The sequence below is a fragment of the Delphinapterus leucas genome, chromosome 11, assembly GCF_059928025.1.
Source record: "Delphinapterus leucas isolate spDelLeu-1000000601 "Yukka" chromosome 11, BTC_Dleu_Yukka2, whole genome shotgun sequence".
NCBI lineage: Eukaryota > Metazoa > Chordata > Mammalia > Artiodactyla > Monodontidae > Delphinapterus > Delphinapterus leucas.
The window spans coordinates 35,330,499-35,346,849 of NC_143139.1; the positions used below are offsets into that span (position 1 = coordinate 35,330,499).

The 16,351-nt window shown below is 38.8% G+C and overlaps 1 protein-coding gene across 1 annotated transcript in view; it reads right to left on the minus strand.

Moving 5' to 3' along the window:
* Positions 1–16,351, minus strand: part of NELL2 (neural EGFL like 2) — a 435,366-nt gene that overhangs the window by 150,821 nt on the left and 268,194 nt on the right. Inside the window, exon 15 of the mRNA XM_089920567.1 lies at positions 8,563–8,688. Within this exon, the coding sequence (XP_089776693.1) occupies positions 8,563–8,688 (126 nt within the window). The remainder of the gene's footprint in view (positions 1–8,562; positions 8,689–16,351) is intronic.

The following is a 16,351-nucleotide window of genomic DNA, read 5'->3' on the forward strand; positions in this document are numbered from 1 at the left end:
ATTCTACACCCAGACACCTGACCCACAGGCTGTGAGCCAATAATTACATGCTGTTTTAAGCTGTTAAACTTGAGGGTTATTTGTTATGCAGCAGTAGATAACTAATACAATATTAGTCCCTTTGATAAAAGAACTTAGTTCAAGCAACCTCTTATGTGGTATCAGAAGTTTTCTGAAGAAAGTACCAATCACTGAAACACATGGCGACAGATAGACTGGTGAAAGCATTACCCAAACAACGAGTGAGGCTCTGCCATTCCCCAGCAGAGGCACACAGGAGAGAGGAGGCTCTGGATTTGAGAGAAGAAACTCACCCTCTGAGCCCAAACCCATGACCTGAATGTGACACTGCAAAGGCACCTTGGGCTGGGGAGAAAAGGGGAACACCAAGACAGGGTGATGTCACCAGGTAGATACACACCCACTGCAAGATTAGATCAGCAGCAGAGCCAGACGATGAATTCTGTTTCATGGAGCACACAGTGAAGAGGCACAAGGAAAGCCAAACTTCCATTCCGGCTAACATGTCAAAGCCAACAATAAAGGAAGAAAGTGAAAGGCATCTATTAAACCTCAACTTCAATAATCCTGTCCTCCACAGGTGTCTGTTGCTAAGACACCACTATTATTACACTCCTGGCATGTATAATCTTTTTATTCCCCTATGTGAGTTTTCAGCTCTGTGCTCTTCACATAAAAGTCTCATAATAAAACTCAAACAATAATCCATTTGGGACAAAGGTGAATTAGAGTTTACCAACCAAGTCAAAGCAAGTGAGGCTGCCTAATGAGGCGGCTCCCACCATCTCAGTGCTCAGATGAGCTTGCACAGAGGCAAGCTTGTGTGGACACACACCACCGGGTGCTTGGATCAAACCACGGCCGGGCTGGAGGTCAGACATGGATACGAGGGCTGCACTGAGATGCTGAATAAAGGCTTTGACAAGCCTGGAAACTGCTACGTGGGTGCTGGTGTGTGACCCCCACTCACTGACAGATTCAGATAGCACAGGCTCTTTTCCAAGCTTTTCATCTTGAAAAAGGCAATTCAGTTCCCTGAGCCTTTGAGCCTCTTCCATTTTGAGCTGACTGCTAATTGTATGCGTGCATATATGTGTTTCAGAAAAGAGATAAGCACATTGCCTTGGCCTCCACACTCACTGTGCAGACGAGTCTCACTTCTGTTCTCTGCAAGTTTTCCAAACATGGTCTGAAGTTTTCTAAACATTAACCCTTCCTGGTAACCACACTACACATTCTTCTAGAGAGGTTTTCTTGATTATGTTTGTTTAAAAACTGCTTTTCATTATTAATTCTTTGAGTCCTAAGGCTTGGTACTTTAATTTGCTTTTGTGATCATGTTTAGATGTTCAAGTTACTCAATAATAACTACACAGCATAATAATATATAGCAAACTACAGGAGATGAATGATGCAGCTTTTAGCATTAGAGGCCGTATTTAACACCCCAAATCTGACTTTTCGTATTTTATGAAATATGCCACAATTGTATCGTATTTTGTAATGCTGATTCCAGAAAAAGAAAATTTGGAGTGATTGCTCATAAAAATGCAAAAGTCTTTCCCAACTGTCATGGCAACTAGTGGCCAGATGGCAGGATTGTCTGATTGCTGATTTTGATTCTTTAGAAAAGAAATCCACATAGAAGCAGCCAGGCTCATAAAATCTGCCCTGCTTGAGAACTGACCAGACTCACTAATTCTTTGGAGGCCATAGACTCTAATCCGGGTAGATTAGTGTCCACAGTAGGCCCTGGAAGCAGATATCTAGCTCCAAGCCTCCCCATCTAACACTCATTCTCAAGAATAGGAGGAACCTCCCTGATCCCAGGAAGTACAACAAATCCTCCTATGGGAGGATTTTTTCTAACTTCCAGAGAGAGTGCTATTCAGTTACACCAAGGTTTCTCTTTCTTTTTTAAGCCCCTATTCACAGGTACATAATAAGTCAGTCGACTAAATAAAAACACATTGAATCCATTGCTCCAGCAAGGCTATCTATTTATAATAATAATAAAAATAACTCCATTGAAAAGTAACCAGAGAGAAGTGCCCAGTTGAAAAACTCCTAGGGACAGAAGACATTTCCTGAAGAGGATCACTTCTCTAATCACAATAGAAACAACAACAATAATTGTAGCTAATGTTTATTAAAGATTTCTTCTGTGCTAGGCATTTTACTAAAGATAAAGAGCCAAGGCTTTTTATAATTAATGACGTTTATTTAGGAGTTTTGTGAGTGCTGATATGCATATTTTCACTTCCTCTTCTTTACCATTGTTCTCTCTGATCTGTGCCTCTCCTGGCCCCTATACTCTCTGCCATTGTCCACAATATTCTTACTTCCTTCACTATTTATATACCAGTAATTATCATGGTACACACACAATGAATTATCTACCTTCTTCCGTACTTGCGATTTTGATAAACCCACCAAGAGCTATTTTTAAACAGTTGATAATAAAGTTATTGTACATACATACAATAAATTATCAGCTTCAATTTCAATTCTTTTGGGAAGACTGCAGAATGAAAAAGAATAATGTTACACTGCCTTTCCAAAATATCATCTCTTTTTTAAGCAAATGACCTTTTCTAGCATTAATTAATAGGGAACTTCAAAGAAACACACAAAAAGGAGACAGCTATTTGAGAAAAGGCCACGCATGGGTTACAACGGACTTAAAATCTTTGCTCTGGTTGCCCAGTAGTAAATCCTCTGCAACCTTCTGTGCATGTCAATAGCATCTAAAACTCTTGAAAATGCTAGAAAACCAACAGTAATAAAGCCCAACAAATAGGATGGTAATGATAATTTTTTTTTAAGAAAAAGTCAGTATTGACCTTGTTAGAGAAAAAGAAGTAACTACAACGAGATCATAAAATGTAAGTGCTAGGAGTTTTCCATGCTGTAAAAAGTTAAGTACTTTAAGAAGTAAAACTCCTTGGGGGAACACCAGAGGAGGCTCTTTGTTTAACAACAAAAATCAAGTATCCAGAAGAATTTCTTGTGCTCAGATACTTTATGGACCTTCTGTGATATGTGACATGGACCAAAGCCTGCATTAGAAGCTCTGGAAAAACGGAAGCAGTCAGGGTCAGTGGAAAGCTACTGGGGAGGCATCAGGATAGCGTAATTTGAGAGGCCTTAAGAAATCCCCTCTGCCACCTCTGTGAGGTCTGCAATTTTTCCACCTGTTAAGCTAAGAACAGGTTTTTTTAAATTTATTTTATTGAAGTATGGTTGACTTACAATGTTGTGTTAATTTCTGCTGTACAGCAAAGTTATTCAGTTATCTATCTATCTATATATTCTTTTTCATATTCTTTTCCATCCTGGTTTATTGCAGGATATTGAATATAGTTCCCTGTGCTATACAGTAGGACCGTGTTGTTTATCCATTCTATATATAACAGTTCACATCTGCTAACCCCAAACTCCCAATCCATCCCTCCCCCACCTCCCTTTCCCGTTGGCAACCACAAGTCTGTTCTCTATGTCTGTGAGTCTTAAGAACAGGTTTTTGATAAGAGAAAGGAGAGGAAAGAGCTTGGGGGAGAGTGGGCCTTACTGAGAAGGGGTCCCTTTTGTGGCCAAAGGCCAATAGAAGGACACTGGGTACCTCAAGAAATGAGAGAAGACATCACTATACAAGGCCTAAAAGAAACCTGGAGAGGATAAGGGAAATTAAAAAGAAAGTGTACATCCTACAGTTTCGAGTGGGTGACCCTAACTTCTCAACCTTGGCACCACTGACATTTTGGGTCATATAATTCTTTATTATGGGGGACTGTCTTATACTGGATGTCCTGTGCAGGATAAAGATTAATGACTCAGTTGGAAAGTAACCAGAGAAAAGCTCCCAGTTGAAAGGGTTCCAGAAAAATAAGACATTTCCTCAAGAGGATAGCTAGTCTAACAATATTATAGGATGTTTAGCATGTCTCTGGCTTCTACCTATCATTAGGCCAGTAGCAACCCCCTTTCCCCACAGTTGTGATAACCAACAGTGTGTCCAGACATTGTCAAATAACCTCTGGCAGGTAGGAAGACAAAATCACCTCTGTTGGACAACCACTGCCCTAAAGGATGAATTTTCTCCCTAAGTTGGACAAGACCTTTTCCATTCCTTGGTGGTAGACTGGTCCACCCTTCCTATTCTCCTGTTCCCACTCTAAAAAACTACACAAGAGTGGGAAGATTACAAGCTCATCAACACGAAAAAAGAATGAGAACTCTGTTTTTTAGTTGTAATACTCAAAGCAGAGAGATATATCAGGAAGATCTGAAATGAATGCCTTTTCCTTCAGAATATTTTTATCCTTTGATAATTCCAAAATTCTTGATCCCATCTTTATTTCCAGAGCTATCTTATTCTTTGTGTATTACACAAGACTAGTTTCAAGATGAGCTGTCTAGTAAGACTCAGAAAGGTTTGCCCAATTTAATCAGTGCTTATGTGAGTAAACCAAGAAAGGCATTAGTCTAGATAAATAATAAAGACACTTTGTTATTCATGAAAATTAAGTTATTTTTGTAATCAGAGAGATGGAAGAATGGACTTCTAACATCTTGGCTCATATAAACCAAACCCTTTTCCTTCCCTTCCCTCTGCCCTTTCTATCCTTTCTTTCCTCCCTTCCTTCTTCCTTCCCTCCCTCTCTGCCTCCCTCCCTTCCTTCCTTTCTCTTTTCTTGTAGGTATAACCATGCTTTCCTCTAGAATAGGACAGGATATGAGAAGGACAGAGATTATGAAGTATTAACTAGAAAAAAAACACCATCACTGGAAGGAAAATTATATTAATGAGTTCAGAAGAATATAAAGTGCTGCACCAACACTTTATCAAGAGTGTAAACTATGCAAATGGTGCAACTGAGTCATCAGTGAAACTGCATAATAGAGCCAGAGGCCCAGAAAATGGCAATTTCTATTTTTTCTACTGACTTCTGATTTAGGATTATTACTATACGATCTGTAGGGGAAAAGTTCCTCTTGGAGTTGAAGCTAATGAAGTGAAACTATAGAAACGCAGTTTAACTACTGAATATTATAAATTGAATAATGCAGTTCTAGATAAAGTATGAGTCTTCTCCCCTTATTTTTGTGTTGTGGCAAATTAAACCAATGGTGACTAATGTAAGAGCTAAGAATAAAAAGTCTTATCCTCTGGCCCCCTTTTGCTTCTCACTAACTGTATGACCATAAGTAAGGCAATTAATCTCTCTGAGCCTCAATTTCCTCATTTGTAGAAGTTAGGAAATTGGATTAGATTATCTGCAAGAATGCTTCCATCTCCAAAATTTTCTCATCATGGGAAAAATATAACTCAAATTATCTGAAAGTGAAAGAAAAAAAAAATCTGTGCAATTCTACCAGCTGTGGAAGGTGATTACTCTATAGCATACATAATTTCTATGCCAGACTACAGGGTTATAAAAGCAAAAATAGGCTTCTTTTATTGATCAAAGCTCTTGACTATAAAGTAACATGTATTGCCTTGGATTCTTCCTTAAATTAGAATGTCCGTGATTAATTTTCAGATGGGGTTAGCACATTGGAGAGTCTGCTGGGTACAGTGTTGACAATGTCACTTGTTACGCTATGGCAGGGTGCTCTTCAATAGCAAAGAGGGGCAGGGATACAGAAACAAAACAAATTCAGAACTTCAAGAGCTCAGTCACAAACATCAGAGAATGGCTCTGCAGTGGTGTTTCAACATTTATTCTGGAAGGCCTACTCCTGTAAGTATGTGAATGTCTGTTTCTAAACTTCAGAGAAAATAAATCCCAAGCTTTATCAGAGATATAAAGTCCTACTCTGGTCTTATGAGAGCTCTTGAAAAGGTACTGCCTAGATGCCTTCAGCCATAAGGCAAACCCACATCATAGAGGAGTCAAGCCTTCTTCAAGCCTTCTGTTCAGATGCTAATGCTAAAGGGCAGAGGGAAAGATTCAACGAGGAAAAATTTAAACATTCATTGCCTTTACAGGAACCCTAAACATGTGCTGGCCCTGCATGGTTTAGCATAAAATGTTGTGTCAAAGATCACCTGACTCTGGAGGACAAAGTAAAATCCACTCATATTCCCAAGAAAATCCAACTTTTATGTATGGATGGAAACCCTCAAATTTGCAGACCTACTCATAGTAGGTAGAAAATTTCAGGGCAAGAAAGTCTCTCTTCTTTAAATGGAAGCATAGAAATAGTGGTGCTAGCTGGAAACGCTGGTGCATCATTAAGGAAACACATTCCATCACCTGCCAGATCATGAAATTCCTGGCTCTGGCTCCTTAGGCAAAAAATCATGGCCTGAACAGCTTTTCCTAAGGTGACTTTGGCCTTCCTTGGTATTCCTACAAAGGGACACTTCATTTTTATCATTAGATACTTTGAAATCTTAAGGGGAAATTCTCCATAAGTAGTCCAAAAAAAAAAAAAAACACCCCAGCAATTTGTGGGATTTTATTTGGAAAGAAAATACACTGGGAGAGGTAAAGCCAAAGCAGAAGATGCTCTGTAAGGGATGACAGCTGAACTAGTCCTTGGATTTACAGCCAACAGACAGGCTCAGGATGGAAATGAATCTCTTGAAAATACCCTCCCCCAAGAAACACTCCTCATTCAACACTAGGTCAAATCTTGTGTCGTGTACTCTTCCTTACTTGTCTCTAACACTTTTTAAGATTGTAAGAAAAACAAAAAGAATCACTAGGAAGTACAAAAATATACAAAGCTTTTTAAGTCTCTAATGCCGAAGAATTAGCAGACTCCTTGAAAATTGCTAGCATTTTTATTTTTAATGAGTACATCTCAAAATATCACTCAAGTAGTTTTATCTTAGTTTTTTTGTTTTGTTCTGTTAGCCATTACATTGGAATGCAGATTTATTGATATTACCAATATTAAGGCAAACTGTTTATTTTATTCTTCATGTATTCACTAAGACTTGTTCTTTTATATTCCTTTTTTGTGTTGAAAAATATCTCCATAGTGCTCCATCAGGATACTTTGCCACTCAGTGTGATTATATTTTTTCTAAAGAAAAACTGCAGAATTGTTCCCATAATGTGGAAATGTTTAGGATGAACAGACAAAAGAGCAAGAATCTGTAAATCCACTGGCAACTCTATGTTAAATATATTTTCTACCTTCAGAATATCTTTGGTTCTTCTCCATAGACTGAGAAGGCAATTCTGATTACATTTTATTTTCATCATTCTGTTTTTATATAAATGCTACACTTGAATTTAGAGGAAGGACGGTCCCTTTGCTCTAACTAATAAACAGGATATCAAGTATAGACAGTCCCCACTTAGAATGGTTCGACTTACGACTTTTCAGCTTCATGATGGTACAAAAGTGATAAACATTCTGTAGTAAATGTACTTTGAACACTGAATTTTGATCTTTTTCCAGGCTAGTGATATGTAGTATGATACCTTCTTGCGATGCTGGGCAGCGGCGGCGAACCAAGTGTAAACAACCGATACACTTAGAACCATTCTGTTTTTCACTTTCGCTACAGTATTCAATAAATTACGTGAGGTATTCAACACATTATTATAAAATAGGCTTCGTGTTAGTTGATTTTTTCCAACTGTAGGCTAATGTGAGTGTCCTGAGGACGTTTAAGGTAGGCTAGGCTAAGCTATGATGTTTGGTAGGCTAGGTGCATTAAATGCATTTTCAACTTACGATATTTCCAACTTATGATGGGGACATAAGAGTAAAAATGACAAGATAACACTTTAAGTGCTCTCCAGTTTTATGACTTTACATGTTTTTCTAAAATATGGTATGTATATGTTTCTTCTATTTAAAAAAAAAGCCAAAAGAATGTTGTATTTCACACCCACATTTCTTCAATCCCCATAGGCTGCAAGCTACTCTGTTAGCACCACTTTCTTTCATATTCTACAGAATATGAAGTGAATAGGTTGTCTTATCCTAGGACCAACTTCAGACATTACTAACACTCAAGATATCCCTGAGGAGGACTCTGGATGCTACTGATGGGAGTGATATTTCATAGCACAAACATAAGCAAAACTTCTTTGATGTAGATACTCCACTGTACTCCCCAGAGGCATGAAGACACTTTTCCCATTTCCTAGTGCTCCATGGATCTATTTCTGAAAACATTACATTATTTATGTCATTATTCCTCTATTCAAAAGTCAACTGTCATGTAAAGGAAATATTATTTAAGGGTGTTTCTCAGATTTGCCATAGAATTCACACAAGTTTTGAGTATAAATACTATTTAAGTATAAAATTAGTAAAATATTGATTTTTGTTCCTCAGTTTATCTTTACATTTCTAATAGGAATTTCTTATCCAGAGCAAGGAGCTAGCCCTTTCCTTAGAACAGATTCAGAATTAACTACCAAATCAAGAAGATATGCTTTTGCTTATAACTTGTTTTGTTGTAAGGGGGCCTTTATGGCACACTTCTCCAAACACTTAGAGTTAAAAGGAACTTTTAAAAGTAAACTTAAGGCATAGAAAGATTTTATTTCACAAATAGTCACTGTTTACCTGTGCATGAATAGTCATCAATTCTGATGTATCCAGTTTTGCAGATGCACATGAAGGAACCTGGGGTGTTGACGCACATCGTGTTCTCACGGCAGTAATGGCGCCCTTCAGCACACTCGTCAACGTCTGTGAAGAAAAAGTAGGGCAAAGGGGTCAACCGTGGCCAGTAGTCTAGAGTTTCTCTATAATTTTCTTTGGTGGGGAGAGGGCAAAAGTTACTAATTGAAAAGCATTTTTTAAATGTATTCAAAGTATCTCCTTTAGTAGAAACCTTTGATGTTCAAATGACAGAAATTATAACATTTTTTCCTAAAAGCTCTTGCTGGAGTTTCAAAGATGTCTTTATATTTCAACTTGCATCATTCTAAAATACATCTGAAAATATTCAGTCCATTCATCTACCTTAGATATAATGTTTGATAAAATGAGCCAGAAAATAGAGACTGGGCTGCCTTAGAGTCTTGGACGTTTCAATCACTGAGCCGACCACATATTATTTTTTGATTCACTGGCTATTCTGTACACTTGGGGAGACCCTGCAAGAGGTAAATAGAATATTCAATACACACCAGAACTTGAAAAACTTCACTTAAAGATATGAAACCAATAACATGTAGTTTATTAGAGATACGAGTAGAGATACAGCTATACCAGTAAGTGTTGAACAGAGATGAAATTACAATCTAGAGCCTGATAGAAATGAGAAGCTGTAAAATAGAAAAACAAGATATCATATTGAAGAGCTTCCACAGTAATTCACACACCAAGTTTTGAGTGTAGAGACTTGCAAATGCTAAGCCATAATAAGCACTAGTACTAATTGGGAAGAATGTGAATTTTAACAATAAAACTGTCCCCATTTTATAGCCCCTCTCTGCCTGAAACATACAGTATTTTACAGGTATTTTATCATTATGTTATACTCTTTATTAAGGGCCTTAATGCATTGACCAGGCAAGGTGCTTCTCCTCCAGAAGTGTGCTTTCTCAAATCCTCGTGGTAAATCCACAAAGTAACATTGACCTCATTTGTACTATTAAAATAAAGGGATAAATTACAGGAGATAGTCAGGTGACACAATACTACAAAAGTCATGCCATTCATATAAACTCAAGTATGTTCTCAGTCCTGAGAGTATCAAAATAAATAGCTGACACAGTCTCTCGGGGGGTGGGGTGGGGCTATACTTTAGAGCTAGAGGGCTCTTGGCAATTATGCGGCTAACTACTTATTTTACGGATGAAAATACTGAGATTTAGAGACACTCAATTTTCCATTCAACTTCTAAATGAAAGTCAACACAGTAAATTACAAACATCTTAGCATACAAAGCCCCTCCCAGTTTGACCATTACTTTCCGGCTTTATATTCTATGATCTCACTCCCTCTTCCCTCTCAGTGTTCTGGCCACACTGAGCTTCTGGTCATTTCTTGAATGGGCCACACTCTTTCTTACTTATGTGCTTTTGCATATGCTGTTCTCTCTTATCCTTCTCTCCCTATCACCACCCGCAGTGGATCTTGTCTACCAGTAGATTCACCCTTCAAGAATCTGTTTAAATGTCTCTCTGAGAAAACTTCCCTAAGGAAGTAAAATGCTCCCTATGCTGTGCTCTCTTGGAACTTTGTAAATGTTTCCATTATAGATATATCCATTGTACCTTTATGAATTTTTGTAAGTTTCTTTTTCCAGTAAGTCAAATACACCCTTGAAGGTGTATTTGTGTTCCGTAATTCTGGCTACACATTATATTCTTTTTCCAGTAAGTCAAATAAGTTTCTTTTTCCAGTAAGTCAAATAAGTTTCTTTTTCCAGTAAGTCAAATACACCCTTGAAGGTGTATTTGTGTTTCTTAATTCTGGCTACACATTATATTCATGTGAGATGCTTTTAAAAAACATTAGTTTTTGCACCAACTCCCCAAATCCCACTCCAAAATCTTGTTTAATTATCCGTGGTGCAACACAGACCTATTTTTAATCTTCTCTGTGAAGAGTCTAATGCAGGGGTCAGCAAAAATTTTCAATAAAGAGCCAGATAATAAATATTTTAGGCTTTGGGGGCCATAAGTTCTCCACTGCAACTACTTAACTCTTGTTGTAGCATGAAGGCAACCATAGACAATATGTAAATGAATGAGCCTGACGATATTCCAATAAAGCTTTATTTACAAAATAAGAAGATGAATCAGATTTAGCCTACAGGCCATAGTTTGATGACTCCTTGTCTAATGCATAATCAGAGTTAAGAATAACTCAGAAGGACCGAAATGGAGGAGTAGAAGGACGTGAGGCTCACCTTCCCCCAACATCAAAAATACATCTACATGTGAGACAATTCTCATAGAAAATCAACTGGAAGCTGTAGAAGATCTCTTATACAACCAAAGCTGCAAGAAAGATCTCCACATAAGCAGGTTGGAAATTTTTAAAAAAAAGAAAGAAAGAAAAAGGCATCAGGATGGAACCAGCACCACTGAGAAGGATCTGTGAAAGTCCACACATAGACCCTTGTCCTGGGGAACCTCTTTTCCTGCTAAGAGGTCAGCTGGGACGGGTGGGGCCTGGACTTTGTTCAAGAGGAGCGTGTGCATGCTGGCTTGCTAGTAATCATGGAGGAGAGAGTGGGGAGCTGACGGCTGCTACCTCACCACACTCCCAAAAGTCTGAAATGCGTGCTGGGCAGGGCCGCTAGTGCTCGGTGGCTAGGCGCTAAGTCTCGGGCAGAAGGGCCCTTGGAGGGGACTCGTTTTAGCTGTGTGGAGACAGCCCAGAAGGCCTGGGGAGTGGTCCATGCCAAATCTCAAAGCCCACTGTCAGCACAGCACACACATGGCAGCCGTGGGTCCGGCATTGCAGCCATGATCAGTGCTCGCACAGGTGGAGGTGGGTCCAGACGTGGCAGACATTGTGGGCTCACACATGAAGGTGGCGGGTCTGGCCTCGAAGCCCATTTTCAGAGCTCACAGGGTAGGGGCAGTTTTTGTCAAGTGGCACCACAGAAATGCACATCTTGGGCGGACAGTCCCTAGGGAGGAGTATACAGCAGTTCATTTCCAGAGGGAGCCCTCTGGTTCCACCCACCCCACACCACAGCTTGGTGCCAGATCTGGGGCACACAGGTCCTGGGAGAGGCCTGCCACAGAGGCAGCCCGGGCCCCAGGAAGCAGCATAACTATCTTGATTCCTGCAGCCACAGCACTTCAGCCCCCAGAACCAGCCCACTCCACACTGCAGCCTAGCACTAGGTCTGGGACAAACACAGTGGAGTAAGGGATGCACACAACCTTGGGCTGCTTCTGAGCAAAACCACGGATGCCTGCATGGACAGCACATAGGTTCCCTGGGCCTCACTTGCTTCACTGGTCACATCCTTTGGGACAGAGCAGGCATTCAAGGGCAACAGAGCCTTATAGAACCTGGATCTCAGGGCTTCTAGTCCAAGAACTGGGGAGCAGACCCCAACCCTGACAGGGCTGTGACAGCCACAGAGTAAAGAGGAGGCCCTGTCCAATACTGCTGTGCAGTCTCTGGACACCACAATGCAAGTCACAGTCTCTGTCAAGGGGCTAAGAGCCAGCACTCTCTGAGGAAAGATGTGGCTGGCATCCAGATCAAAAACAGCCCTTGCCACAAAAATATTGGACCCGTACAGTCTACACAGGGATGCTCCCACATGAAAACAGCCCTTTTACATCACAGTAGATAACAGTTTCTCCTAAATTCATAGAGACAGAGAAAGTTAAGTAAAATGAGACAGCAAAGAAACTACTGCCAGTTGAAAGAAGAGAAATCCTCTGAAAGAACAAATAATGAAGTAGACCTCACCAGTCTACTAGACCCTGAGTTCAAAAGGAGGTAATAAAAATGCTAAAGGAATTTAAAAAGATTATCAGTAGAAATGCAGATCACTGTAACAAGGAACTAGAAACTATAAAGAGGAACCAATAAAAATTAGACAATTACTGAGCTAAAGACCAATCTAGAAGCAATGAATAGCTGACTAGATAACAAAGAAGAACGAATAAGTGATCTGGAAGATAGAATAATGGAAATCACTGAATCAGAACAGCAGACAGAAAGACAAAGGAAAAAAAAAAAGGCAACATATGAGATCTATGGGATAATAAAAACTGTGGCAACGTACGCATAACAGGGGTTCCAGAAAGAGAAGAGAGAGAAAAGGAGATCGAAAATTTGAAGAAATTATGGCTGAATACTTCCCAAATCTAAAGAAGAAGACAGATTTCAAGGAATAAGAAGCACAGAGGGTCCCAAACAAGATGAACCCAAACAGACCCACACTAAGACATATCTTAATTAAAATGGAAAGAGCTAAAGATAAAGAGAGGATTCTAAAGGCGGCAAGAGAAAAACAAAGAGTCAGTTACAAAGGTACCCCTATAAGGCTTTCAGCTGATTTCTCTGCAGAAACTTTGCAGGCCAGAAGGGAGTGGCATGATACATTCAAAGTCCTGAAAGGAAAAAGACCTGCAACCTAGGATACCCTACCCAACAAGATTATCATTTCAAATAAAAGGAGAGATAAAGAATTTCTCAGACATGCAAAAACTAAAAGAATACAGCAATACCATACCTACCCTAAATAAATATTGAAAGGTCTTCTCTAAATAGAAAAGAAGCAAGAATCTACAGGAAAGGAATAATCACAATAGGAAAGACAAATATATAAAAGGATTGAAGGTCACTTAAATAAGCCATTATATAAAGAAAAAAAATTTTGTAAAAGCAATTATAACTACAATTAATTGCAAAAGGCTAAACATGAAGATGTATAATAGGACATCAAAAACACTGGGGAAGGGAGTAAAAAAATGTAGATCTTTTAGAATGTGTTTGAACTTATATGACTATCAGTCTAAAGCAAGTAGATATAGTTATGGATCAACATACTTGAAAACCAGGGTAACCACAAATCAAACACATACAACAGATTGACAAAAATCAAACAGAAAAGAACTCAAGCATAATACAAAAGAAAACCATCAAACCACAAGAGCAAAAACAAAAACAAGAAGAACTACAAAATCAACTGGAAAACCAGGTTTAAAATGGAAATAAGTACATTGCTTTAAATGTCAATGGACTAAATTCTCTAATCAAAAGACACAGAGTGGCAGATTGGATAAAAAGCAAGAACCTACAACATGCTGCCTACAAGAGACTCACTTCAGAGCAAAAGACACACATGGATTGAAAGTGAGGGGATGGAAAAATATATTTCATGCAAATGGAAATGACAAAAAAGCAGGGATAGCAATACTCATACCAGACAAAATAGACTTTATAAAAAATTCCATAAAGAAAGGTAAAGAAGGACATTATATAATGATAAGAGGATCAATACAAGAAGACGATATTACACTCATTAACACATATGCACCCAATATAGGGGCACCTAAATACATAAAACAAATACCAACAGACATAAAGGGAGAAACAGAGGAATACAATAATAGGAGGAGACTTTATTTAACATATCACTTACATCAATGGACAGATCTTCCAGACAGAAAATTAATAAGGCAAGAGAGGTCCTAAATGACACAGCAGACCAGCTGGACTTAATTCATATTCACAGGACACTACATCCAAAAAAACCCAGAATATACATTCTTCTCAAGCACGCATAGAGCATTATCTACTCCTGCTACTTCTGTATGTTTGCACTGGTCTGTAAGGAAAGTATCACAATCGATTACAGCCTAAAAAAAAAATCAAACTACAAGCACCCTGGTGGAATATGATGAAAACTCATTTGCTTCCAGAGTCTTAAGATCATAATAAGAATCATATGGGATTATTAAGGTATTCATCTGGATCAAAGAACTTTAACCCTGCCCTTCTAAGAGGGTAATGAGGAGAAGTCATTGTTACTGAAAACCACTGTAGAAGCCCCCTGGGCTTAAGCTGTGAGCTGGAGGGATGGCCACAAAGAAGTCCATGTGCACAAAAGCATGAAGAATTTATCTTTGGAGATGAAAGAGCTAAGAACAATGAACATAACCCAGGGACAGCATCTTGGTTATCAAAAGGAAAAACCACTGAGTACACTGTGACATCACCTCAAAACAAGAGTAGTTCCTAGTAAGAGATTATAGTTCCTGGTAGAGTCAAGGAAGTAGCTTCAGTGCCTGGAGCAGGACTGAGTCCAGGTGAAACAAACATTGAGTACAGAAGACACTGTGCCTCTCTCCAAACACTATCCTAGAGAAGAAAGCCTACCGCAGCAGGAGTAGCCACCAAACCTGGCAAATCAAACTCGTAAGTACGTATGAAGCAACCCAGATCCCTCCTAAGAACACTTAAGGAATGGGAACTTTGAGAATACTAAAGTGCTATGGGACGGGATGGAGAAAAGAGACAGTAAATTGGGGTAATTTCTGTTAATGTGGCTCTATTTACAGCTACAAGCTATGGAATATTTTGATTTGTAAGATGAATAAAGGATAATTTGTGAAAGGGTAAGTTGGCCTTCTAAATACTGTCTCTAACAATTGCTCATTGTTAGGTCTACATCCCAGACTGTTGGGGGACATCAGCCTGTCCAATTTTCTTTTGCAGATGTTTCCTTTTTAAGCTGTCATATAGTCAGAGAAAATATATTCCGTAACATCTTACGGAAAAACCCAAGGGAACTCTTTGGCCAACCCAGTACAACATAGGGTTGTAAAGCAAAAATGAGGAACCTATTTAATAAGAAGCCTTTTAGGAATTTGAGTGATTTGGATCACATAGGAATACAGGATTCACAACAAAGAGATATGAAGTGTCAGACCTATTTCCTGGAGCAGTGTTGTGAGGGGAAAAGAAGTAAAATGCCAAAAAAAATCATCGCAATACTGCATACCTAATTGCCAATTGCCTTTTTAAATTTCTCATGCCGCATCTTCAGGAAAGGAACTCTCCAAAGAGTCACATTTACATACTAGAACTACAAAGCAACATAAACATCATTTCCGTTTACATGTGCAGATACAGGCACAAAAATGGCATAACTAAAAAGTAGTCTGGTGAGAAACATATTCAATCTTAATCCAAGGTATGTTTTAGTTCCAAATCCCAATTCAAAAACTCAGTGAGTCAAATTCTTACAATTCAGTTCAATTCTCTATATACTTATTGAATGTTTTCTATGTCCAAGCCACTTTACTGGAGTTTCAGTCATACTGATGACCCTAAGGGGTAAAACAACAACCATAGGTGGATAGTACCACGGACAGATTATGCTTCAATACAATTATCTATTAAGTGGGGAGAACAGCACAATATTGGAGAGGGCTACTAGAAGGTAGCTTCCTGCCAGGTGGAAGAATTCAAACATGGCTGGACACACTGTAGAGATTCAAGCAAAGGGTACACTGCTGAACCATGGGGCTTTTAACATGCCTTCCAAAATTCAGTACAAAGGGAGTTAAAGCATAAACCCTGCCTTAAAAGACTTACAGTCCAGGAAATATTAATATCATCATCATTTTCCATTTAGGTGCCTTCTATGTTTTAAGCCCACATTTTAGAGAGTACTATCTCTAAGAGATTCATGGTTGCTTGAAAAGACAGTATTGCACAGTCAAATAATTTCAGAACCATTATATTACTATCCTGTCCCCATTCCCCTCCTTAAAAGTCACAATGTACATGATCAAAGTACAGACTTTGAAATATCTAGTTGTTTTTAAAAAATCTTCATTCATTTATTCAACAAGTATATAATGAACACAAAACATGTCTATTTACTGCATGAGGCAAAAATGACAAACTCTAGCTG